This window comes from Podarcis tiliguerta, assembly GCF_965153285.1.
Source record: "Podarcis tiliguerta genome assembly, chromosome: 1".
In the NCBI taxonomy this organism is placed as follows: Eukaryota; Metazoa; Chordata; class Lepidosauria; order Squamata; family Lacertidae; genus Podarcis; species Podarcis tiliguerta.
In genome coordinates this window covers 19469574-19496577 of record NC_139534.1, presented here as the reverse complement: position 1 = coordinate 19496577, position 27004 = coordinate 19469574, and the positions used below count along the sequence as shown (strand labels likewise).

Below are 27004 nucleotides of genomic sequence, written 5' to 3'. Positions count from 1 at the left end.
AATATTTTAATTCTCCAAACTGCCATGTTTTGAAATAGATACATTTGTAACTTCCAAGTGTCAATGCTATAGGCTTGGGTGCTAAAATAAACTTGCAAAAGGAAAGTTTCCTTTTGTGTCCTCTTGCCATGCAGCCATCTATGCTCTCCAACGATCTGAAGGGCAGGAGGCCCCAGGATGGATAGGGGCAGGGACGAGGTGGCAATGAGGTTGGCGTGGTGGAAACGCACTGGCATGAGCCATGATTGATTTTGCTGGTGCTTTAGCACTGAACCAACCTGGCCATTTCCAGTCTCCATCCTGGTATGCAGCAGTGACCCAGCTGGAGCGAGGTCAGGTATAATAATAATAATAATAATAATAATAATAATAATAATAATCTATTATTTATACCCTGCCCACTCTGGGCGGCTTCCAACAAAAGATTAAAATACAATAACCTATTAAACATTAAAAGCTTCCCTAAACAAGGCTGCCTTTAGATGTCTTCTAAAAGTTTGGTAGTTATTTTTCTCTTTGACCTCTGGTGGGAGGGCGTTCCACAGGGCGGGCGCCACTACCAAGAAGGCCCTCTGCCTGGTTCCCTATAACTTGGCTTCTCACAGCGAGGGAACCACCAGAAGGCCCTCGGCGCTGGACCTCAGTGTCCGGGCAGAAAGACAGAATAAAAAGGTAAAGCAGAATAGCCCTACCTTGCCCTCCATCTAATCTGTACATATCAAAATTGCCGTCTAATTACTTCTGCTGGAAAAAAACTCACTTGCACTGCCTATCAGACTTTTGAGACTGGAAGGCTGCTACTTAAAAGGTAAAGGTAAAGGTACCCCTGCCCGTACGGGCCAGTGTTGACAGACTCTAGGGTTGTGCGCCCATCTCACTTAAGAGGCTGGGGGCCAGCGCTGTCCAAAGACACTTCCGGGTCACGTGGCCAGCGTGGCGAAGCTGCTCTGGTGAGCCAGAGCCACACACGGAACGCTGTTTACCTTCCCGCTAGTAAGCGGTCCCTATTTATCTACTTGCACCCGGGGGTGCTTTCGAACTGCTAGGTTGGCAGGCGCTGGGACCGAACAACGGGAGCGCACCCCACCGCGGGGATTCGAACAGCCGACCTTTCGATCGGCAAGCCCTAGGCACTGAGGCTTTAACCCACAGCGCCACCCGCGTCCCTTAAGGCTGCTACTTATGAAACAGTAAAACAACCAAAGGCCTGCCCACTTACTGGATTAGCTTTAACCAGCTGTTGGTTGTTGGCAACTCCTGTGAGAGAAATGACTGTAACGATGGAGTTGAAAACAAAAGAGAGAAAGAGATTTTTATGCAAAGTGATCCTCTGGCAACTCAGGCTCCTGAAAGGAAACATACACAAGAGGAAATTAATGTGGATGGTCAAGAGATTTGCAACAGTAGCAATGCAGTTATATGCTGGAATATAGTAAACCAAGAAAGGAGCAAGCATTTTCCTGTGCACATCCCTTTGTAGTACAAGCAATCAAACTAGGAAGCTTCCAATTAACCACCGTTTCCTGTTTCATCCAAGTCGGGAAACTATGGCTACTGCACTTCAGCACAAGCCATGGCATTAAAACAACATCAGACCATGGTTTAAGTTCCTGGTTTGTTTTGATACTGATAACCATAGTTTCCTGGCTAGGATAAAATACGAAACTATGGCTTCCTGGTTTCGTTGCTTAGGCTATGAAGGGAGGAGCAATCAAGCTGTATGGGCAGGGAAGAGATTCATTCATATTTTGGCTTACTGAGCTGAGAAATGAATGTTCAAACATGGTCAATGTAAATTACTGTTAAATGTGAATGCATCAGTAAAAATTAAAAAATTTCAGTCATCATTGCCAATAGTTCAAAATAATTTTAGATGGGAGAAATGGAATGATTTATATGTCATGGAGATTTATTAGTGTTTGTTTCCATAATAATAAAACTATACAAAGTCAGGGAAGAGCAAAATATAAAGAGAATTATACTTACTTAAAATAGGCGAATATGCCAAGAGAAATCAAAAGTGAAACTATTGAAAGGCTATGACCAATGATAGTGAGATAATACAAATTCAGAGCTGTCTGCAATAAAACACAGAGAAGAAGATGAAACCACAAATCCCATGAACTAAATAGGTACAAAGCATTCCAAGCTAACACGACTAGTATAAATAGGATATTAGCAACAGTTCATCTCACTACTGTGTCTACACCAGGGACAGGGAATCTGTGGTCCCTCAGGAGATGTAGGATTACAATTCCCATCATCCCCGACCAGACTGGCTGGTTTCCAGCAATATCCAGAGGTCACAGTTTTCCATTCCTGGCCTACATGTTTAGCGTCCTAAAACCAGCTTCCATGGTTGGGCTATCTGAGTCACCATTAAGAACCATCAGGCTGGTGGGCATGAAGGCAGGGAAGGTTCAGTGATGGCCTCGTGTCTTTAGATATTCCCCTCCAAGCACCTCATTTGCCTCCCTCATTTCAGGGAGCACCCCTAAATATGCCTATTCAGAAGGTCCACTGAATTCTGAGCTGCTTCCTCACAAATAAGAATGGTAGCTGTTATGTGCTGAGTTGAATAGGATCCAAAATGCAGCAGTCTGATTGGTCTTAGAACAATAGGATTCAGAATGCAGCAGTCTGATTGGTCCTAGAACAATAGGTTTCAGAATGCAGCAGCCTGATTGGTCCTAGAACAGGGGTCTGCAACCCGCGGCTCCAGAGCCGCATGTGGCTCTTTTACACCTTTGCCGCGGCTCCGGGGCGGATACTAGCGAGGGTGAAGCGCATTGTGCGCCCCGACACTCCCCACTGTGGCAGGCGCTGTACTGGCTGTGACGTCGCATGGGGGCGGTACGTGCGTTACTCACGCACCGTCCCGACGTCACCTTCCTGCTGCCCGCCCGCTACATTGTAAGGGGCATGTACGCTGGTCACTGCATTGAAAGGGGGCATGTACGCTGGTCACTGTTTTGAAGGGGAGTGAAGAACACACACACACAAAAAGGTAACTTGTTAATTTAATGTTTATTTCTGTGAGGAGGAGTAATTCTGAGGAGTCAAACAAAGAAATAATAAAAATGTGTCAAAAAAGTTATTTTTATAATGACGAGTTTTGCGGCTCCCAGTTTTTTTTTCTTTGGAAACAGGTCCAAGTGGCTCTTTTTGTCTTAAAGGTTGCAGACCCCTGTCCTAGAACAATAGGATCCAGAATGCAGCAGTCTGATTGGTCCACAGGAGCCACCCAATCCAGCTCCAGGTGGAAGTGAATCCGCAACCTGATTGGCCTACAGGAGAATCCCGGAATTAGCCAATCACGTGGGGCTCCTTGTGTAAATAATGTATATAAAGCAGACATTCTGGGTGAATTTCCATTCCTCCTCACCACGATGAGCTGAATAAAGAGCATGAAATCCACTCTTGACTCCGAGTATATTTCAGTAGCCTTAAGCCCAGTGGTGTAGCGTGGTGGGCAGTGACCCGGGGCGCAAATTTCTGAGGGGGCGCAACAGGTGCCCTCACAACAGGCTTCCTCATCAAGGCCGGAGCCATTGGCCAGGACTTTGGGGCTGGGCGGCAGCAGGGCCTGGCTTCTCTTCATGGCTGGAGAAGGGATGCCTGCATGCGCCCCACCCCTGAGCCGAGAGGGAGGGAGGAAGAGCAAGGCAAGAAAGCACTGCTAGAGCCATGTGCATTGCCTAGAGAGCCTCACTACAAGCACAGAAAGGTGAGGCGACATAGCGGCACTCCTAGCTTTGTGTTTCTCTGCCTTATCTCTGCTGCCAGGTTGGGGCTGGTTTTAGAGAAAAGACTCCATGGATTAGACACTGGCCAGCGAAGGGACTGACCGCTGCCCCACCCCCGGGTGCCAGCAACCCAAGCTACGTCCCAGCTCAAGCCAGCAATAGTTTTCTGTTTCGCTGAGCTTCTTGTTGATTTGCCAGGTGTTTGTTTTTTTAATCTGTTTTCTTCCGCTACCGCTTTCTGTAGTTTATTATGTGGTTTTGCTATATTGTTAATTTTTTCACTGTCAGGCACATTGGACACCGAGCTACAGAGCTAAATGATAAGCTCCTTCAGATCCAAACCCCCCCGAACCCCCTGCCCCCCACCTCCATGCCAATAAAAGCTGTAACAGGAATCATGTTCAGCTTTTTGTTCAACTTTGCTTCTTTGCAGGTAGCTTCTTTGAAGCCGGGGGGGGGGGGGCACACTGCATTTTGAGAACAGCAGCCATAATTTCATACTGCAATCTTTTAAAAAAAATAAAAAATACTCGTCTGCTGTTGCATAACTTGAGTTTACTTTATTGAGTACAGCTATGCATTAAACTTGATCCATCTCATATTGAGCCCATTACAAATGTTCTGCAAATGAACGTGCTTCTAAAGTGCTTCGATGAAATCCATGTGTACCGCAAAAGGATCTTAAAACGGCAAATGAAAGACACCTAAATAAACTGTGATTGACATATTGAACTAATACTTTTCCATCAGTGTTTTTTTAAAAAAGACAAAAGAGAAAGAGAAATAAATAGAAGCTGCTGCAAATGCAGATGAGATAATCTGATACTCATGGTAAATGGTGGAATATATATTTCTGAATTAATCACATCTGTATCAAGCTTGGAGTGGCATCTCTTGCATCTGTTTGCCGGCATTCACCGATTGGCAAATAGCGGTTAAGGGACTACGCTGTGGCTCTTAGCATAAACCACTTAGGACATTGACTGGGAGATCCCATATCTCTTCTCGGTCCCTAAAACTCTCTTTGAGAGATTCCCAGGTTCTGTGCTGGTGAGGCATTCTAGGACTAGTCCAGTTCTGCTGATGGCTGCTTCTGCCCCTCGTGCCAGAAAACAGAGCTGGCCTCCATGATCAACACAAGTCCAAAAAATGTATTCACTTTAAAATCTGGCCTGAGTAGCTTGTGACCTGTTACGATGAACTGGAGCCTGCCTCTGGTTATTGCTGCTTGCTGGGACTTCTAAGTACAAGGGGAATCATCATCAAAGACTTTGCAGGTTGCACAAACATGGGTTAGGGCATGGGTAGGCAAACTAAGGCTCGGGGGCCGGATCCGGCCCAATTGCCTTCTAAATCCGGCCCGCGGACGGTCCAGGAATCAGCGTGTTTTTACATGAGTAGAATGTGTCCTTTTATTTAAAATGCATCTCTGGGTTATTTGTGGGGCATAGGAATTCGTTCATTCCCCGCCCCCCCATATAGTCTGGCCCCCCACAAGGTCTGAGGGACAGTGGAGCGGCCCCCTGCTGAAAAGGTTTGCTGACCCCTGAGTTGGGGTATATGAGACTATACTCAATTCTGAGGACCACAAAAGATGCAGGCTGGTTCTAAACAGAGATTGCTGCATGCCTGCTTCTCGATCCTTTATTTTACAAGAGGCTCTCATGTAACTTTGAGATCATGAGCACTTAACAGGTTAAATATCTCTCTCTCTCTCTCTCTCTCTCTCTCTCTCTCTCTCTCACACACACACACACACACACACACCAGCTTGCAAGGAAGCCACAGGGTGATCAAGGCCCTATATTAATAGACCTTGCAAAATCCATGAGACCAACTGCACTGTAACCCAATAGGAACTTCATGGGTCTCAAGCTGTCATTAAACGAAATGTGCTTCCCAAACATCAAACACCTTTTATAGTTGGCTATGCTCCATTCAACGAAACAGCTTGAAGATTAGGATGCCAGGGCAGGGTGAGGGGAGCTTCACTCTTAAATGCTCATTGGTAGAATTTGTCGTCTTGCCTATTCCATGGAACCAGTGGGCAGAATGGCCCAGCACTCTTTCACAATCAGTGCCGCTAGGCTGTTGGTCCATTATAGTGAATGGGGCACTGGTCTACCAAGCTCAGTTGGTAAAAGGTAATGGTAAAGGACCCCTGGACGGTTAAGTCCAGTCAAAGGCGACTATGGGGTTGCGGTGCTCATCTCGCTTTCAGGCCGGGGGAGCTGGTGTTTGTCCACAGACAGCTTTCTGGGTCATGTGGCCAGCATGACTAAACCACTTCTGGAGCAACGGAACACTGTGACGGAAGCCAGAGTGAATGGCAACGCCGTTTACCTTCCTGCCACAGCGGTGCTTGCACTGGTGTGCTTTCGAACTGCTAGGTTGGCAGGAGCTGGGACAGAGCATGGGAGCTCACTCCGTCACAGGGATTCGAACCGCTGACCTTCTGATGGGCAAGCCCAAGAGGCTCAGTGGTTTAGACCACAGCGCCACCTGCGTCCCTAGCTCAGTAAACCGTCAGCTAGCCACCTTCATGTCTTCCTTCCTGTGGGTGGCATCACCTGCCATCCTTAGGCTATGTACACAATACTGGCTTAAAACCAGCAAAGTTGTTCCCCCCCATTGTGTTTCAAGTCGCATTTGCACTACGTGGTGCACATCAGTAAGGTCCAATGTGCTTCTAAGCCACCCATTGCCTGTCCACACCAGTGGGTAGAGACTGGGTCAGGCTAGGCACCCCTCTGCCGACTCCCAGTTGCGAAGCTGTCATCGGCATATATGCTGTCATCTGCGTGTGTGCAACGGCTGTCTCAACCGTGCACACTTTGCCTTAACTTCACAGTGAACATGCCTTTAAGTTTTCCGTTTGGACGGAAGCTGGTTTGAGGGAAAACATATGGAGAAATTTCTCAAGAAACTTCAGGATAGACATGGATTGTGGTTAATGTTGTGCATTCATGGCTTCAAAAACCAGTGGTGCGTTATTTATGTATGCCACTACAGCGGCCTGTGTTTTGTTAGCCCCAAAATGGAAAACGAGCGAGATCCCAACCAAACAAGAATGACAACTTAAACTGATGGAATATGTGCAGCTTGCAGATTTAACTTATAGAATAAGAGTATAGTGGTACCTCGGGTTAAGTACTTAATTCGTTCTGGAGGTCCGTTCTTAACCTGAAACTGTTCTTAACCTGAAGTACCACTTCAGCTAAAGGGGCCTCCTGCTGCTGCCACGCCACCAGAGCACGATTTCTGTTCTCATCCTGAAGCAAAGTTATTAACCTGAGGTACTATTTCTCGGTTAGTGGAGTCTGTAACCTAAAGTGTCTGTAACCTGAAGCATCTGTAACCTGAGGTACCACTGTATTTTGGTAAATAATTAAGTGCTGCTGGGGTGAACCCTCACCCGCAGTAAAAATATAACAAAAAAGAGACTGCTTCAAGGATTGGTAAGTTTCTGTCCCGTTTCTAATGTAACTTTATCCAAATAAAAACTCATGAAAACTGCTAATGTCTCCCGTCCAACATGCAGCAGCTCCTTAAAAACAACAACTGTTTATGATCCTGTCCTCATTAATTTGTGAGCTCCTCTATAGCATGCATTACAATCTGCCCAATTGGAAGGGGCAATAAAAGAGCCAGGGCTTGGCAAACCTTTTCAGCAGGGGGCCGGTCCACTGTCCCTCAGACCTTGGGGCCGGACTATATTTTGAAAAATAAATAAATGAACGAATTCCTGTGCCCCTCAAATAACCCAGAGATGCATTTTAAATAAAAGGACACATTCTACTCATGTAAAAACACACTGATTCCTGGACCGTCCACAGGCTGGATTTAGAAGGCGATTGGGCTGGATCCGGCCCCCGGGTCTTAGTTTGCCTACCCATGAGTAAAACCAATAGTAACCATTTGGTAAAATACTACATGCATTTCAAACTTCCCTGAAATACAACGGCAGTGAAAAACAAAGGTTGCATATCAAAAGGCGCATGATGCCATAATAACATCAGTTCCATGTGCTTTTGAAATGGATGCCATCCCCCGATAATATTCATTTTTCAGCCTACCTGCACTTTATCATTTACTCCTAAACTACAGCGCGTGTAGTTTGTCCATGTTCTGTTGCTTTCGGGATGAACAAACCACTGCCCATTTTCTTCACAGGTCTTAAAAACTTTTTCTTGTTAGGGAAAATTAAGGAGGGGGGAAATACACACATAGTCATTACTCTTGTTTCTTCTCTGTATTTAACAAGTAGATGTAGAAAAATAAAAGAAGACGTCAAAATTTCAGAGAAATTGAAAAACAAACCAACCTGATTTACCTCATTATTTGACTTGGGAAGTAAATGCAAATATATCACTTAAGGTTGCAATAACGCAATAACGCAGCACAAAGGTTCTGTGCACTCACATTGAAATAGAGAAACATGCATTAAAGTGGGTTGTAAACATACATAATTGCATCGTGGATTATAATCATGACACCTTTTCAGATAAATGAAACACTCACTGCCCTATAGTACAGTGGTGCCTCGCAAGACGAAATTAATCCGTTCCGCGAGTCTCTTCGTCTAGCGGTTTTTTCGTCTTGCGAAGCAACCTTATTAGCGGATTAGCGCTATTAGCGGTTTAGCGGCTATTAGCGGCTATTAAAGGCTTAAGGGATTAGCGGATTAGCTGCTAAAAGGCTATTAGCAGCTTAGTGCCTTAGAAAAAGGGGGTGGGGAGCGAAAAAACCCCTCAAGAATCGCAAGACATTTTCGTCTTGCGAAGCAAGCCCATAGAGATATTGGTCCTGCGAAGCACCTCTGAAAACGGAAAACCCTTTCGTCTAGCGGGTTTTCCGTCTTGCGAGGCATTCGTCTTGCGGGGCACCACTGTATATTACAAATTCCCAGGTAAGATCCTCCCTCTATTGTGTGGGCAGGTAGTCCCTCCCCTACCTGGCCTGGTCTCCTTGGCAACGCTTCCCCCAGGCGGGATTGGACAACTGACCGAGGTAGGCGGAGACCTCCAGATATCCCACCTGGGGGAAGGCGAAGCCAAGTCTGTGCTGATGGAGCCACTCCAGGTCCAGAGGCTGCGTGCATTCATGCAAAGGTCGCCCCCCGTTTTATGTGGGGAGCAGTCATTACAAATTAAATGGCATAAATGTCCAATAACTGTTGAATTGAAGCACAAAGTTCAAATGACATTATTTAGGCGCAATATGGTCTTGCGGGACCCACTCTCACCCTTGGGCTCCAGTGCAGTTTAGGAGGCTTCGAACAAACCGCTTGGCTGTCCTAACCTTGGTTGTCTCACCTCTGGGTAAATGGCAATTCTGCCCTGGTTTGGCATGTCAGCATCAAGAGAAAAAGTGCACAATATATTCCGGCCTACAGAACCTAAATCCTTTCAAGCTAAAGACAGCTCGGTAACCAAGCAAGGCACTTTAAAAAATCTTTTTTAAAAATGCAAAGTGATGTGGGAATGCAAAGAACCAGACCTAAGACTCGAAAAATGAGAAAGTGGGGGAAACTGAAATTGACCCATTTGCCCATCTGTAGTTAGGTATAATAATAATAATAATAATAATAATAATAATAATAATAATAATAATTTATTATTTATACTCCACCCATCTGGCTGGGTTTCTCCAGCCACCACTCTGGGTGGCTCCCAATAGAATATTAAAAACACGATAAAACATCAAACTTAAAAAACTTCCCTAAACAGGGCTGCCTTCCGATGTTTTCTAAAAGTCAGGCAGTTGTTTATTTCCTTGACATCTGATGACAGGGCATTCCACAGGGCGGTTGCCACTACCCAGAAGGCCCTCTGCCTGATACAATGTGAAGGAACCAATGTTGGTCTAAGTCTGGTCTTAAATGGGCAGGCTTTTAGAAAGGCACAAGAGCAGCAGCACAAACAGCATCTTCCTCGTGGTATTGGTGAGACTCGTTCACATTTTAATATATTTCCTCACTGGCAGAGACTTACCTGAGGGGTCAAAGTCCTGATAGTAATCAGGGCAGTTCTGGATGACTGTTTTCCCCAAAGCAGTATCATCCCAGCACAGCCAGCCATCCCATGTCCGATTGCAATGAGGACCTAAGCAAAAGACGAGAGAAGAAGTTATGAAGTGTTTGATCCTAAGTCACCATGAAGAATGTCCTCCTGCGGAAGAAGGCTTCCTTTGACAGAAGGACTCCTTCCGTTCCAGGAAGCTGACCTTTGGATCAAGTCCAGTGGATTTGCAATGGCTACATATCTGCTTTCGAGGTGAACAAAAAACCTTCCCCATGACCACTACATCTGTTTCATCTGGGCTTTCAAACATCACTACCATATCCTCTTGAGTATCTATAGATTATTGGGAGCTCTTGAGGCTCTCTTACCCTACGATACAATACGATAGTATAATCTTTATTGTCATTGCCCTATACAGAACAACAAAATTGAAAAATCTACATAAGACATTCAAAAACCAACTAGCCTGCTATCCCAGCTATCCCAACCTGGTTAGCCCCATAAAAACTCTTATACCCCATTTTTAAATACAATATACTCCCATAGAAACTCCTTGAAGGTAAAGGGACCCCTGACCATTAGGTCCAGTCGTGACCGACTCTGGGGTTGCGGCGCTCATCTTGCTTTATTGGCCAAGGGAGCCGGCGTACAGCTTCCGGGTCATGTGGCCAGCATGACTAAGCTGCTTCTGGAGAACCAGAGCAGCGCACGGAAACGCCGTTTACCTTCCCACCGGAGCGGTACCTATTTATCTACTTGCACTTTGACATGCTTTCGAACTGCTAGGTTGGCAGGAGCAGGGACCGAGCAACGGGAGCTCACCCTGTTGCGGGGATTTGAACCGCCGACCTTCTGATCAGCAAGTCCTAGGCTCTGTGGTTTAACCCACAGTGCCACCTTACATTGCGTTTAAAACCAAAATCGCATTTGGACAGAAACTGTTTCTCAGGCGGCTAGTCCTAGTCTTTATAACCCTGTACCTTCTTCCAGAAGGCAGAAGTTTGATGCTAGCATGACCAAGAAGCAGAATGCTATTAGTGTTTTTTCCTGGGGGGTATGCGGGGGTACGCATACCCCCCTAAACATTTTGTGAATCTAAGTTTAGCCTCATTGAGGGGCAGTATTTCAATATGAGTAGGATAATGAGAGTACCTCTAAACATTTTTTAAAGAAAAAAAGCACTGGAAATTGAGCAAGGTCCCAACTAAAGAAGAATGGCAACCTAATTTGACAGAAAATGCACAATTCGCAGACTTAACACACAGAATAAGAGAACAAGAAGAATATGCATTTAAAGAAGATTGGAAATCATTGGTTGAATACATTGGGAAATAACTGTATACAGTTGGAAATGCAGGCAGCATTAAGATAAATTCAACAGCGTAAACAAGTTTTGATGGGTACAATAATCAAATACTGAGTTGGTATAGTTTTTGTAAAATATGCAGGGATTTGTGATAGGTGAAATGAACCATGGAAAGAGAAGAAGGGAAGTCATTGCTATCTTAAGGATGTAAAATGAGTATTTTGAATTGTAAAACGGAAAATTTAAATATATATAGTGAGCAGAATGCTAGAGTGAAGCTACAACTGGTTTGCTCTGCCAGGGCCTCCGATGCAGCTGGTCAAAATTAGGGGTGGAAGGTCTGCATGGTCCTATTTCTTTTAGGTCTCATTGATTTGCTGAGACCTGCACTCCACACTTTCAAAACCCTGATTTAATTAGGATAATTTCTAAAAATATGTAATCCCATGAACGGTGTGCTGCAGCTTTCAACTCCCTGAGTTTGTTTGCTTCATGTTCTTCCTCTCCTCCTCTGAACTGTTTGCAAGGGATCCTTAATACCACATTTTTCTGTGCATAAGACGCCCCTATGTATTTTGGGGGACTCCAATTTTGGGGAGGGTTGCCCATAGTCGAGCTTTTTTTTTGGGGGGGGGAATGCCAAAAATCACTCACCAGGCTGACAAACGCTGCCGATCGCACGCACGTGTCACGAAAGCCACAGAGCGTCTGCCCGCTCACCACCAAGCTCAGCTACATTTGCCGCAATGGAAGCCAATCCACAGCAGCCCTTGCCGCAGCCACCAATTGCCAACCCAATGGACACAGCAGCAGCCAATCCAAAGCAGCCCTTGCCACAGGCACCAATTGCCCACCCAATTGCCGCTGGCAACCAATTCACAGTTCCCCCTCCGCACTATCTGTGTATAAGAGGAGCCCCGATGTTGAACATTGTTTTACAGTAAAAAAGACCTCATCTTATACACAGAAAAGTACGGTACATAAGGCATCAAGAGTGCTTTTTAAGGGGAGGCTGGATGGCGTCCTACCAGGAAGACTGTACGAGTCAGTTTCCTGCATTGGCAGGGGCTAGAACTCTAGAATCCTATAATTATAGTGGTCTGAATGAGATATTATGCTTGCATGGGGATTGCCTTTGTTTTTCAGAATGTAATTTTAAGTAACAACAGATACAATGCTTTCATTCAGAATATATGGGTTTGTTCAGGGTTTTTTTTTTTTTTTAAATAACATTTCAGGTTTCTTTTTTTTTTTTTACCTTCATTCTTTTGAGAAGGCGTTTGCATAATTTTCTGGTAACATTCAAACTGTGCTGTCATGATTTTATTCACAGTTACGCTTAGTCCATAGATATCTTCGGTTGCGTTCATATCCCCTTTTATATAGCCTTCTTTGGTTGCATTCTCGTCCGGAACCGCTGTGACAAAAATCTGAATAGAAAGGGAGAAAGAAATTGCCACCGTTCTCAGGAGGGATGCAGTATTTCATTGATTAATTAGTTAGAATAAGTGGAGCAAAATATTCCAAGCGATTAAAGAGGCCTCTTCCAAGAAACCAGGCGGGAGATTTTTTAAAAGAGGTTAATACGTCTACCTGTAAAAACCATTGGTTGCAACTTACAAGGCTCTACCCTTCCACCATTTCTCTTGCGCAGCAGGCATGACTCTTTAAATGTAGTCATATGCCTGTGCCAGTTTAAAATAAGCAGGGGGCGGAAACACTTTTTGTTCGTATGCAAATTTATGCAAATGAGATCTATTCATTGATTAAATTCCCACAATTAACTAAGACTTAACAAGACTGATTTCCTTGTGAGATAATGACTTTCCACTGCAGTTTGCAACTGGGAATTCACTTTTTAAGGAACAGAAAGAATAGTGGGTTCACTGAGATGGGGCTGTTCCACTGCCACCACAGATCTCGTGCTTCCTCTTCCTCTTCTGTTGCCTCCAGCTGCTTCATGCACCCTCAAAATCAGCTCCAGAGGGTTGGGGGGCACACAGGGGGAGGAAATAAAAATCAACCCCATTGCAGCAGTGGAACCAGGCATGTGGCGCATTAGACACAACACATTGTTTCATTGCTGAAATGTTGAAAGCTTGCAGAAATGAATAAATTCATTGACTTGATCCACAGGAGAAATGTCAGTTTTCAGATTATTATTATTATTATTATTATTATTATTATTATTATTCTGAGGGAGGGATATGCTATCGGAGTGAAAAGCATGAAAATCTGAGGCTTGACCTGATTTTGATGGTGTCGGTAACGTAATATGCGTGCTTTGCATATGCATATTGAAAAAGAAGAAGATAAACACCTTTATTATACTGTATGAGTAACTTCGGGGAATGAAAGCAACTCACCAAGGTCTGAGCTAAGAGGAACACCATCTGCATGATCCAAATTGTCTCCATCACTCAATATCGCTAGTGTAGTTGTTGCACCGTAGTTCAGAAAAGAAGTGTGGCTGAAATTAAGACAAACACATTTTTTAAAATAAAATAAAAAAGCAACCTTAAACCGAATAGACACTCATAATATTTCACCGGAAAAACAATAACCAGCCAAAGTTAAGCATGTTCATTTCCATTTTTTTTCACCGAAAGGGAGAAATTAAAATATATGGTTAATTGCTCCCATTGTAGTCAACTTAAAAAAGACAAACGGTTTAACTGTGTACTAAATATTCAGGGTGCTATTCAGTTATGGCACCACCATGCACAACAGAAGGGACGTGGGTGGCGCTGTGGGTTAAACCACAGAGCCTAGGACTTGCCGATCAGAAGGTCGGCGGTTCGAATCCCTGTAACGGGGTGAGCTCCCGTTGATCGGTCCCTGCTCCTGCCAACCTAGCAGTTTGAAAGCATGTCAAAGTGCAAGTAGATAAATAGGTACCACTCTGGCAGAAAGGTAAACGGTATTTCCGTGCACTGCTCTGGTTCACCAGAAGTGGCTTAGTCATGCTGGCCACGACCCAAAAGCTGTACGCCAGCTCCCTTGGCCAATAAAACGAGATGAGCGCCGCAACCCGAGAGTCGTCCATAACTGGACCTAATGGTCAGGGGTCCCTTTACCTATGCATAACAGACTTTTGTTTCCACAAGCGGAAATTACCCTTCTTCCCCTCCACCTTCCTATTTGCCCCTGCCATGGACTCTAGTGCCGATCTGAGGGCAAGGGATGAAAGAAGGAATAGCACACAAGCCAGGACTGAAATTGTGCAATTTGTAAAAAAGCAACAACCCCAAACCCAGAAGCTTTTCTCTTGGGAATGATGGGATCAGAGTTACCTAAACAATATAAATATTCATTTATGTGTGCAATCACTGCCGCAAGAATGATATTTGTCCCAAAATGGGAAGAAGAAGAAGAAGAAGAAGAAGAAGAAGAAGAAGAAGAAGAAGAAGAAGAAGAAGAAGAAGAAGAAGGAGTCCCAACAAAAGAAGAATGGTTACAGAAATTTATGGACTATGCAGAAATGGCGAAACTTACCGGAAGGAAAAGAAATCAAGACTACAGACTTTTTATCAAGGAATGGAAATCGCTTATTGGATCTTTACAAACAAATCATAAACAAATTAAAACATTAGCAGGATTGCTGTAAAAACTGGCAGTTTCTAAAACATGTATGAAAGGATGAAGAAAAGAATTGATAGTGTTTATTGGGATATGCAGAAGGGCATAAAAAAAGATGGTAAATTCATGGAACCGCTGAAAGAGGGGGAGGGAAGTCAAAGTTCAATATGTGAGAATTGTTTTAATTTCTTTCTTGAAATGTTTATTTGTTATAAATGAAAATCATAAATAAACTTCTCTTTTAAAAAAGGACCGAAATGGTGCTGAATAAGTTTGCTTCCCTTTCCACATCAACTGTCACCGATCCTTGCATGGACCAGGTTCTTTGGTTTATTCTTTGTGAAGAAAGATGGAATTATTTGATGATGGCCTGAGGCTGTTCTGGAAGGAGATCAGACAATTTCAGAGGACAAGTCTCTACCAACCACAATAAACCACAGTAAGGTAAAGGTAAAGGTACCCCTGCCCGTATGGGCCAGTCTTGCCAGACTCTAGGGTTGTGCGCTCATCTCACTCTATAGGCCGGGAGCCAGCGCTGTCCGCAGACACTTCCGGGTCACGTGGCCAGAATGCCGTTTATCTTCCCGCTATAAAGCGGTACCTATTTATCTACTTGCACCCGGGGGTGCTTTCGAACTGCTAGGTTGGCAGGCGCTGGGACCAAACGACGGGAGCGCACCCCGCTGCGGGGATTCGAACCGCCGACCATGCGATCGGCAAGTCCTAGGCGCTGAGGCTTTTACCCACAGCACCACCCGTGATGTAAAGGTGAAAGAAAACAAAACAAAACTTTTTTTTAAAAAAACAAAATGCCTTTGTTTTAATCAGCTTCATTTTACTTTAATCGCTCAATTGCTGGTTTCAGCAGAGACCCCGCTGCATTCCGATGCCCATAACTTTGGTGTTTTCTGTTCAAACGGCACCAAATGTGCAGAATTCTATTATTCTCTCAGGGCACCAAACTTGAAAATTTCAGACAGACTGGGCAAAGGGTCCTGGTTTTAGAGGGGATGAAAAGGGACAGGACACCCGATAATCTTCCTTTTAGAGGAGACCCATCCTCTTCTCCAGATTGCACCTTTGGCGTTTTCCAGACAAAAGGCATGAAATATTCACACATTGAACTGCTACCTCTGTGGATCGCGCCTGTCAATTTTCAGGCAATTTGCATGCTCACAAATACAAGTGAAAATGAAAATGAATGGGGGAGCATTCATTTGCCCTTTGCCTTTGTTTTTGAAATAAATGCATATCCCTACTGACTGTCAGCTGTTAGACTGAAGGAGAAACAGGAGAGGCATTTTGCCCCCACGCCCAGCTTGTTTGCATCCCAGAAACATATGGGTCACCACTGATAGAAATAGATTTTCTGGGGAAGAGGACCTCTGATCCGGAAGCCCCTATCATATGTTCTTAATTTGATCATCGAAAGGAAGGAAGAAGAAATATCCTCAACAACATTGAGCACTGCTCATCCAGCCTTCATTGCTTTTGTGGCCAATGGGTGATAGCCATACAGTGTTACCTTGTTTCTCAAACTTAATCTCCGTTCCAAAACAAAAGCGTTCCAAAACCAAGGCACGCTTTCCCATAGAAAATGGATTAATCCGTTTCAGACTTTTAATAACAACCCCCAAAACAGCAATTTAACATGAATTTTACTATCTAATGAGACCATTGATCCATAAAATGAAAGCAATAAACAATGTTCAGTGGTACCTCGGGTTAAGAACATAATTCGTTCTGGAGGTCCATTCTTAACCTGAAACTGTTCTTAACCTGAATCACCACTTTAGCTAATGGGGCCTCCTACTGCTGCTGCGCCACTGGAGCACAATTTCTGTTATCACCCTGAAGCAAAGTTCTTAACCCAAAGTACTATTTCTGGGTTAGCGGAGTCTGTAACCTGAAGCGTATGTAACCTGAAGCGTCTGTAACCCGAGGTACCACTGTACTGCAGTCACACAATCAATCAGTAGCTGAACTGGGTTCCACACAGCACACACACAAAAAAGAGCCACAAAAATGCAAAATAAGTAGCAAAAACAGACAGACTTCAGTGTAACACTCCAAACAGAAGTGTGGCACTAAACTTGGAAGCGTAAGTCTCAAAACGGAGCACGTTCAGCTTCCGAAAAAAGTTCACAAACCGGAACACTTACTTCCAGGTTTGCAGTGTTTGGGTTCCAAGTTGTTTGAGAACCAAGGTACCACTGTATTAAGCAAAAACCCACAGAAATCAATGGCCTTGAGTGGGTTTTATGCCAATAGCTAGATCTCGCTCCATGGCTTTGTGTTGTTTAAGCAACTCTGAATTGTACTATGGAAATTTAAATTCCTACATGCACAGCTCTGTCTAGACTCAAGCAGCATTTTCCCATACGCTCCACTCTCTCTAATCTTCAGACTTATTTTCTCCAACAGTCATGACCTACAAGATAGATTTATGACAGTAAACAAACAGTTGACTCCATGGATACTATTTTGGACAAATACAACTCTTTTAAATAGGTATGATAAAATTCTTCTCAAGCTAGGACTGGGATATGAAGCAAATTTACTCAGTTCTAGGCATGTTTATTAGACATATGTGGCATTAATCTGAATGGGTTTTACTTCCAAGTAAGTGCATAGCATGATTTCACAACCTGATGTGGTGTCTTTCACAAAAACCTACATATAATGTACGTCTAAAGATTTTATTTTATTTTTTAAAAATCCTGATTTAACTTAATTGTGGTGGCATCCTCTCCCAAAAAAACAAGTGTATATTGGTTAACAAAGATGTAAGAAATCTGTCAAATGCAGGCAAATGTAGGAAATCTGCCAAATGCTTAACACTTACTGAAAAAAACGATCATGTAAAATGTGTGGACTCAGCCTAACCATGCCACCTGGATATAAATGTAATAAGAAAATGGAAAAAAAATAACTGCAAAAGCTCAATTACCCTCATTCAATTTCTTCACTGCATAGTGACACTAATGGCAAGAGGTAAGAAGGGAGTGAAGGCGTAACAAAAATATTGAGCATAAGGGAATAAAAGCATGCTTCTAGGATAGATTTGACATATGATAAATGCATTTTTGACATACGATTTCACTGAAGCAAGGAAGACTCTGTGAACCAGTTTCTGTTGCTTCATTACTATTGCAAAAGCTAGGCAGACAATATGACTTTATTTTTATTTTTATATACAGTGGTACCTTGGGTTAAGTACTTAATTCGTTCCGGATGTCCGCTCTTAACCTGAAACTGTTCTTAACCTGAAGCACCACTTTAGCTAATGGGGCCTCCCACTGCCGCCGCGCTGCCGGAGCACAATATCTGTTCTGTGACAGATGGCCATCCGAGCTCTGTTTAAAAACCTCCAACACAAAGGTAAAGGACCCTTTGACTCTGGGGTTCTGGCGCTCATCTCGCTTTACTGGCCGAGGGAGCCGATGTTTGTCCGCAGACAGTTTTTCCGGGTCATGTGGCCAGCATGACTAAGCCGCTTCTGGCGAAACCAGAGCAGCGCATGGAAACGCCATTTACCTTCCCGCTGGAGTGGTACCTATTTGTCTACTTGCACTTCATGCTTTCGAACTGCTAGGTTGGCAGGAGCAGGGACCAAGCAACGGGAGCTCACCCCGTCGCGGCAATTCAAACTGCCGACCTTCTGATTGGCAAGCCCTAGGCTCTGTGGTTTAACCTACGGCTCCACCTGTGTCCCTTTAGGTAAAAGGTAAAGGGACCCCTGACCATTAGGTCCAGTTGTGACCGACTCTGGGGTTGCGGCGCTCATCTCGCTTTATTGGCTGAGGGAGCCGGCGTACAGCTTCTGGGTCATGTGGCCAGTATGACTAAGCTGCTTCTGGTGAACCAGAGCAGCACATGGAAACGCTGTTTACCTTCCCGCTGGAGCGGTACCTATTTATCTACTTGCACTTTGACATGCTTTTGAACTGGTAGGTTGCCGGAGCAGGGACTGAGCAACTAGAGCTCACCCTGTTGCGGGGATTCAAACTGTCAACCTTCTGAACAGCAAGCCCTAGGCTCTGTGGTTTAACCCACAGCGCCACCCGCGTCCCTTTACTTTTAGATTTATTTCACACAGGTGGAAAATGAACAAAGATGTGCTTTAAAACAGGTCCAGAATTCCACAAAGAAGCCCTCTACTTTCTTGCGCTGTGTGGCTCTGAACTGAGAACTGGCTTAGAACATCATGTTCCATCTCCTAGTGATGGCAAACCCATTTAAACTGGGTTAACCTTTTGCGGCAAACTATTATCAACTCAGCGCCGTGTTTTTTCCTGTTTTAAAAACATGTCCTCAATGGACATTTAAAATAACTTTCTTTCCTGCGCAACCTGGTGCCAAAAAAGAAGAAGCAAGAAAGCAACACCCTATTTCAAACAAAGCCCTGCTAGAAAAGAAATGCATTGTCATGCTTGAAAGAACACATTTTGAAAACGCTCGCTCTTCCTAAAGGCAACACACGTTCATTACTGGGCAAAATAATCTGGGAAACCAAAGAAGCTCGTTTCTGAAGAGATAGCATCTCATCATCACATCATCTGACCGAAAAGTTCTCTTCGGGCATTTTACTTGCGTGCAAAGTCAAGATGCAAGCGGGGAGCGGGGAGAAGAGGACATGAGTCCAAACACAAACACCCATCTCTGCCTCCTCCATGCATTGGGGGTCAATGCGGGGGGAGAGAGAGCAAGGGGATGGAGCTCATCACACTTTCCCTGCACCCATGTTGGATTCTGCATTCAAGCAGAATGGCCGAAAACACCTGAAGACGGCAAGCCTTTCTTGCTGGTGAACCAATATTGCGGAATTTTAGCACTTCCTATCGGTAGTCCCATGGACTGCAAGAAAATCAGACTTATCCATTCTGAAGGAAATCAGCCCTGAGTGCTCACTGGAAGGACAGATCATGAAGCTGAGGCTGTGGCCACCTCATGAGAAGTGAAGACTCCCTGGAAAAGACCCTGATGTTGGGAAAGATGGAGGGCACAAGGAGAAGGGGACGACGGAGGATGAGATGGTTGGACAGTGTTCTCGAAGCTACCAGCATGAGTTTGACCAAACTGCGGGAGGCAGTGGAAGACAGGAGTGCCTGGCATGCTCTGGTCCATGGGGTCACAAGGAGTCGGACACGACTGAACAACAACAACAATTGGTATTAACACTCCAGCTCTTGTAGATCCACCTGTTTAGAAGCAAGCATTCCCCTGAACTTGTGTCCTACTTGTTTTTATTAATTGTTAGGCAAGCCTGTATTTATCATCTTCCAAAGCAATTACTCTATTCAGAACTTAAAAATAGAAAGTGTAATGCTGGTGGTCAACAAAAGGGGTTTAAAGACTCTCTCAAGGCAAATCTAAAAAAATGTAGTATAAACACCAACAATTGGGAAACACTGGCCTGCGAACGCTCCAATTGGAGAACAGCCTTTACCAAAGGTGTCATGGGCTTTGAAGATGCTCGAACGCTCGAACGCAGGACGAAGGGGAGAAACATACTAAGGGGAAGGCACACCTAGCAAATCCACACCGTGATCAACTCCTTCCCAGAAACCTGTGGCCCCACTGTGGAAGGACATGTGGATTCAGAATTGGCCTCCACAGTCACTTGTGGACTCACTGTTAAAACCGTGTTTATGGAAGACAATCTTACTCAGCTATGAATGAAGAAGAAGAAGAAGAAGAATGTCTAATGCTTTACAATTTTTTATGTGTTGTAAATAGTACTATTATTGTTGTTGTTGTTGTCATCATCGTCATCATCAAATTGATTTGCTTTATTGCTTTTTTCAATTGCAGATGCTTTCATTCCTTTGATGGAATTCTTGTATTGTATTTTAATTATGCACTTGTGCATTTACTTATGCATTTTAGTTACATCGTATTTTATACTTGTAAACTCCTTGGAAGCTATTTTACCATGCAAGTGCATAACCTCCAACAATTCACCGATGAAATGAGGGACGGCTTCCAATATATATAAAAACATAATAAAACAAAAAACTCCCCTATACAGGGCTGCCTTCAGATGTCTTCTAAAAGTTGTGTAGTTACTTATCTCTTTGGATTAGGGGTCCAATAACTCCATACCTTTCAACATTTCCCCGATGAAAATAGGGACGTCCTAAGGAAAAGTAGGACATTCCAGGATCAACTCAGAAACCAAGATGGTTCCTGTAAATCTAGGACTGTCCCTGGAAAACAGGCACACTTGGAGGGTATGCAAGTGTTATATACACCATTAAATTAATAAACAAGAACTCTGGAACCACCAAAATTCTATTTTTTTAAAAAAGTGTCACGAGGAGGCAGAAAAAAATAAGCCTCTTTCCTAAGAGAAGACTACTTTCTAGAAAATGGAGTACACAGCACTAGCCTAGATTCTGCAAAGCTTGCTTTATGCTCGATAATCAAGCTTGCTGCATCAAAGGAAATGTGCCTTGCAAAGTGCACTTAGCAAAGCAGAAATGCGCTCGCTCTGTAGTAAAATGCTTTGCATTGATGCCAAAACCTGGACAGCCTTAATAAGAAATGAGAGAACTTCGCTAAAGTTGAAACTGATCACAACACAAGTACAGTTAAAAGCAGGACCAAGGAAAGAGGACTGAGCAAACATCCGTACAGAAAGAAATGTGATGGGTTTTTCGATTCAGACATGCATCTGCAAATATCAAAGGGGAATCAGATGTCTGTGTAAAGTCAAGGGATGCTCTTTGCAAGGGCTGACATCAAAAGTGGGCACATGCCGTTCCAGCTTGACTGGAAAGGACCCTTATTCAATTCAGTGCTTTTTCATTTTTCTTTTTTCTCAATAAAATGCATTTTTTATAAGGAATAGATGTCCATATGGGTACATCTTCATATGTTAAAAAAAAGGTAAAGATAAAGGACCCCTGGACGGTTAAGTCCAGTCAAAGGTAACAATGGTGTTGCAGCGCTCATCTCGCTTTCAGGCCAAGGGAGCCGGTGTTTGTCCACAGACAGCTTTCCGGGTCATGTGGCCAGCAGGACTAAGCCGCTTCTGGTGCAACGGGACACTGTAAAGGAAACCAGAGCACATGGAAACAAGTTTACCTTTCCGCCGCAGCGGTACCTATTTATCTACTCACACTGGTGTGCTTTCAAACTGCTAGGTTGGCAGGAGCTGGGACAGAGCAATGGGAGCTCACTCTGTACCACGGATTTGAACCGCTTTCACAACACTGCCTGGAGTTGCCATTAGCTCTACCACTTTCCCCAACTTTGCTTGCTTGTCTGTTGTAACTAACTCTGTAATTAGAAAGCGAAAGGGCAATACATGCCTACACTCATTTCTGTTTGAGATGTGCTTCCTCAGTAATTTGACGGAAGAGCTGATCTTTAGGATTTCAGAGCCAAAATGAAACTGAGTGGTACTGATTACAATGGTAGCTCAGGTTACAGACACTTCAGGTTACAGACTCCGCTGACCCAGAAATAGTACCTCTGCTTAAGAACTTTGCTTCAGGATGAGAACAGAAATCGTGTGCTGGCAGCAGTGGGAGGCCCCATTAGCTAAAGTGGTACCTCTGGTTAAGAACAATTTAAGGTTAAGAATGGACCTCCAGAATGAATTAAGTTCTTAACCGAGGTACCACTGTACATGCTTATTAGGAACACTCTCAGGGCCCTTGAAAGTGCAAGAAATTAGATTTTCTTATTCTTAAGATAAAGAAATCATGGGTGAGCAGGGCCAGGACTCGCTAGCACCTCTCAGGTGGGCGCCATCGCCATTCTAAGAGAATGATGGGAGCATTCATGGTGAGTTTCGGCACCTCTTTTTCTGGAAAAATAGCACTGCGTGTTTGAGAAACAGTGAAATATCATAAATTCCGAATTCACTGAAATTGATGGCTTTTATATGGCTTTTTTCTGCTGCACCAGTCATATCAAAACAGTGTTCTTTGCCACCCATAATCCCAGTGATACTAATCCAATCAGATAGCAAATGGTTGAATGTGACTAAGGGAGCAGTAGAGCTCAGACTGAATTATGGAAACATACTGTCATATCTGCTGATCATGATTTAACCGCCCTGCTCTCAAATAAACCTAAGCAAGGATAAAAGCATCGTTGTGTTGTTTGGTTTGCCCTGAAAGTACTCAAGCGTAATGTGTGGTGCAATGAAATTAATGTGGTGTCCTCATAAACCATAGATTAGAGCCGCCACTCTGCAAACAAACACGCCGCAAGTGGGAAAAAAGGCAGCAAATGTACTGGTTTTCCAGACTTTCACCAAATAGCCCCTGTAGACAAGAATGTTTCAAGGTTCAATCGTGGGATTCATGCCCAATGAAATAACACAAGTGACCTGATGGCTTGCACTATGTTGTGAAGAAGAAGAAGAGTTTGGATTTGATATCCCGCCTTTCACTCCCTTTAAGGAGTCTCAAAGCGGCTAACATTCTCCTTTCCCTTCCTCCCCCACAACAAACACTCTGTGAGGTGAGTGGGGCTGAGAGACTTCAGAGAAATGTGACTGGCCCAAGGTCACCCAGCAGCTGCATGTGGAGGAGTGGAGACGCGAACCCGGTTCCCCAGATTACGAGACTACCGCTCTTAACCACTACACTACACTGGCTCTCACTGTGAGAGCTTATGAATCCAATGCAAAAGAGTGTATGAATACGACTGGCTATTGGAGACATCTGATCTCTTAACAACTCACGGGCAACTCATTTATTTATCACTTGATGCTCTAGTAAACTAGCTCTTAGTGAAAGCAGAGGCAGTTCCCGGGGTGGGGGGGACTCCTCTCATTCCTTCCAACATTCCAGTTCTAGTTCATGCAATGCAACATTTGTATTTATTATTATAATCTCTGTACTTGTGAGATACCCCAGTTACCGTATTTTTTGCTCCATAAGGCGCACCGGACCATAGGGCACACCTAGTTTTTAGAGGGGGAAATCAAGAAAAAAAATCTTATTCCCCCCCCCTACCCCAAAGAGCAGCGTACAGGCTGCGCTTAACCTCTTCCTGCCAGAGGGGCTGCGCGCGGCTATCCCTGAAGCCTTCCGAGCGCAGCGCAAGTTCCCGCTGCGCTCCTCAGGCTTCAGGTTCCTTTTGCTGAAGTCGGGAGAGCAAGACTCTCCTGGCTTCAGCGAAAGGAACCTGAAGCCTCCAGAAGGCAGCGGGAACTCACGCTGCTCTCCAAAGGCTTCAGGCAGCTATCCCTGAAGCCTGGAGAGTGAGAGGGGTCGGTGCACACCGAGGCCTCTCGCTCTCCAGGCTTCAGAGAAAACAACGCGAAGCCTCTGGAGCACGGAGGGAGCGCTCCCTCTGCGCTTCGGAGGCTTCGCATTGCTATCGCTGAAGCCAAAGAGCCTGCATTCGCTCCATAGGACGCACACACATTTCCCCTTAATTTTTGGAGGGGAAAAAGTGCATCCTACAGAGCGAAAAATACGGTAATAACTGGTCCACAGTGACTGAGTGAGACTGTTGGTCCATCTAGCTCAGAAAGCATTCTCTAAAGTTTCACGGCATATCCCAGCCTTACCTGAAGATGCCAGGGATCAAAGCTTCCCCCTTACAGACCTCTGCGTTTGCTGAAAATAACCTTCTAATTTTTTTGCTATCTGCCTTCAATTTAATTCCCCACCTACATCTTCAATAATGGAATTATGAGAATTAGCATTAGTCATAGATGAATATGATGCACTGCACTGTCATTGAACCTGACAAAGACAAAGGAGAATGTTTTTGGCAGAAAACTAATACCGAACACATGTGAAAGTTTTCTAAAAATTGTAAAGATCTGGGCTTGATGGAATGAGACCACTGACTCATTGCAACCTGGTTCTCCTAAATGTAACAACCTTAAATACACTGCGACTTATGCAATCATTTCTCCTATGCTGGTGGCTCTCCGAATAACAGTAGTTGTGACTCTTTACTCCTTATGGTGAGAAAGAAAGGGATATAATCCAGCAACCTCTGGAGAAGCAGGTACCCTATTCAGCTCTGAGTAACCCTGGCCTCTGTTTAGCACAGGGATCAGCAACCTTTTCCAGCCATGGGCTGGTCCACCGTCCCTCAGACCATGTGGTGGGCTAGACTATAGTTTTTTTGGGGGGGATAGACGAATTTCTATGCCCCAGAGATGCATTTTAAATAAAAGCACACATTCTACTCATGTAAAAACACGCTGATTCCTGGACCATCCGCAGGCTGGATTTAGAAGGCGATTGGGCCGCACCCAGCCCCTGGGCCTTAGGTTGCCTACCCCTGGTTTAGCAAGGCCACAACCTAAGTTCACACCTTGAGGTGGCTTCCGTAAACATGTAAGTACAAGGAATGCAACCAGCTCCCTTTTATCTCCTGTCACTCTTCCCATGTTAAAGGAAAGCCTCTCCACTTAACCCAAAGCAACAGCAAATGTTACAGAGGATTAACAACCTTAAGTGAGGGATTAAAGGATAATGTTACCTGCAGGGATCTGCCTTTTATTTGCAAGAGGAACTGAACAATCTGGGCATTCTCCCGGAGAAATGCCAGCTTTTCTTCATTCCTACTATCTGGTGATTGACATTGCAACATGACATGTCTGTTTGTCTCCAGAACTGCTTCTGGACCCTATTGCTACCTCCTATACCATGGAAGCAGATTCCATGCCATCATAACAGAACAGAGCCACAATATGAGCTTCCTGGCAGTCGTGTTGCTGCCGCTGAACAGAGGTGGCACTCAGAGGTGGCAGAATGGCTGGCAACATGCGGGTGCCTTGGTGGAACCAATCTGGTGTTCCTGCTTGGGCATCCACACAGCCCCAACCACACACTATTCCCATTTTCCCTCCCAGAAAGCAGTAACAACACGACCGCTTGGAAGTTAGAACTTCACTCTGACCCACCAGGCAAGCTGCTTCAGAGGCGTGGCCAGCATTGGCTAATGGTCAGGGAAGGTAAAGATAAGGTAAAGGACCTCTGGATGGTTAAGTCCAGTCAAAGGCGACTATGGGGTTGCGGAGCTCATCTCACTTTTCAGGCCGAGGGAGCCGGTGTTTGTCCACAGATAGCTTTCTGGGTCATGTGGCCAGCAGGACTAAACCGCTTCTGGAGCAACAAGACACCGTGATGGAAACCAGAGTGCACGGAAACACCCTTTACCTTCCCGCCACAGCGGTCCCTATCTTTCAAACTGGTGTGCTTTCAAACTGCTAGGTTGGCAGGAGCTGGGACAGAGCAATGGGAGCTCACTCTGTACCACAGATTTGAACCGGCCACCTTCTGCTCAGTAAGCTGAGGCTCAGTGGTTTAGATCAGGGATGTCCAACAGGTTGGTGGCGATCTACTGGTAGAGGTTTTGATAGATTGCAGCCAATCACTGGATCCCTTTCCTTAGCGTTGGTAAAATAGAATCTGGCACTGCCCCCTTGCCCTGCTCTCCATTGTTTCATGATCTGCAGAATGGAAGATGGAGTTTACTCAGTGAGGCTGTTTGTTTCCCCTGCGATCTGCTGGTGAGTGGCTGTCAGCTGTCAACTTTTAGATTTGAAAATAAGGGAGCAGTAGCCTCGAAAATAAGGGATCAGCAGCCTCACCTGTCCCGGGAACAGTCTACGGGATATCTAACAATCCGGGATAGCAGCGGGAAACGGTGCTGGAATAAGGGAATTTCCCGCAAAAAAAGGGGAAGGTTGACAGCTATGGTTGCTTTTCCTCTTTTTCTCCCCAAACTTTTCTCCCCAAACTTTCCTTCTCCCTAAAAAAGCTCAACAACTCTGAACTGACCCCCCCAAAAAACAGGACCTTCCTTCCCCAAAATGATAACAACTGCCAGTTTTTAATTCTGTAAGTAGATTGCTATCTCTTGGGAGTTGGCCACCTGAATCCCAATCAGTCAGGGAAGATTGGAGTTGCAGTCTGGCAACACCTAGAAGGCCACAGATTCCCCATTTAAGGAAAATGATGTTACAGAAAAAGGACATTTTGTGGCGCTAATTGCAGAATAATTACAGGACAAATGCCCAGATGGTCTCAGCTGTACTTTGGCTGCTCGCACTCTGGTGAATTAAGGAGGACACTGTTTGCACTGTCTTTCTGCATTGGGTCCCATTTCTGCAACATGCAGGATCAAGCAGCCCCCAGACTGCACTAACTGCAGGTGGAAGGCTGCATATTTGAATGCTCCCAGACTACAAACGCAACAAGGAAGACTCGGTTAAAACACACCCCACGATGTGCTGCTGTTCCACAGGCAATGAGTCCCCGGTGGAAGAGTGAATTCAAACATACTTTCTTCATCCTGCAGTCTAAATTGGTACAGTCCGGGGAGGGGGTGGGGAATAGCAAATTGACCAATGAATACAGGCA

At 44.7% G+C, this 27004-nt stretch overlaps 1 protein-coding gene across 3 annotated transcripts in view; it reads right to left on the bottom strand.

The window, feature by feature from the left end:
* CALCRL (calcitonin receptor like receptor) overlaps positions 1-27004 on the bottom strand; it is an 89253-nt gene that overhangs the window by 16468 nt on the left and 45781 nt on the right. For 2 of the 3 annotated variants that reach the window (XM_083410504.1, XM_083410505.1), the window contains exons 2-7: positions 13442-13545; positions 12334-12505; positions 9740-9850; positions 7823-7935; positions 1987-2078; positions 1220-1346 (exon numbers count right to left, since the gene is read on the bottom strand). In XM_083410504.1, the coding sequence (XP_083266630.1) occupies positions 1220-1346; positions 1987-2078; positions 7823-7935; positions 9740-9850; positions 12334-12505; positions 13442-13492 (666 nt within the window). In that variant the 5' untranslated portion in view covers positions 13493-13545. Of the gene's footprint in view, positions 1-1219; positions 1347-1986; positions 2079-7822; positions 7936-9739; positions 9851-12333; positions 12506-13441; positions 13546-24189; positions 24308-27004 lie in introns of those variants that run through there. The other variant, XM_083410506.1, reaches the window with a different exon arrangement.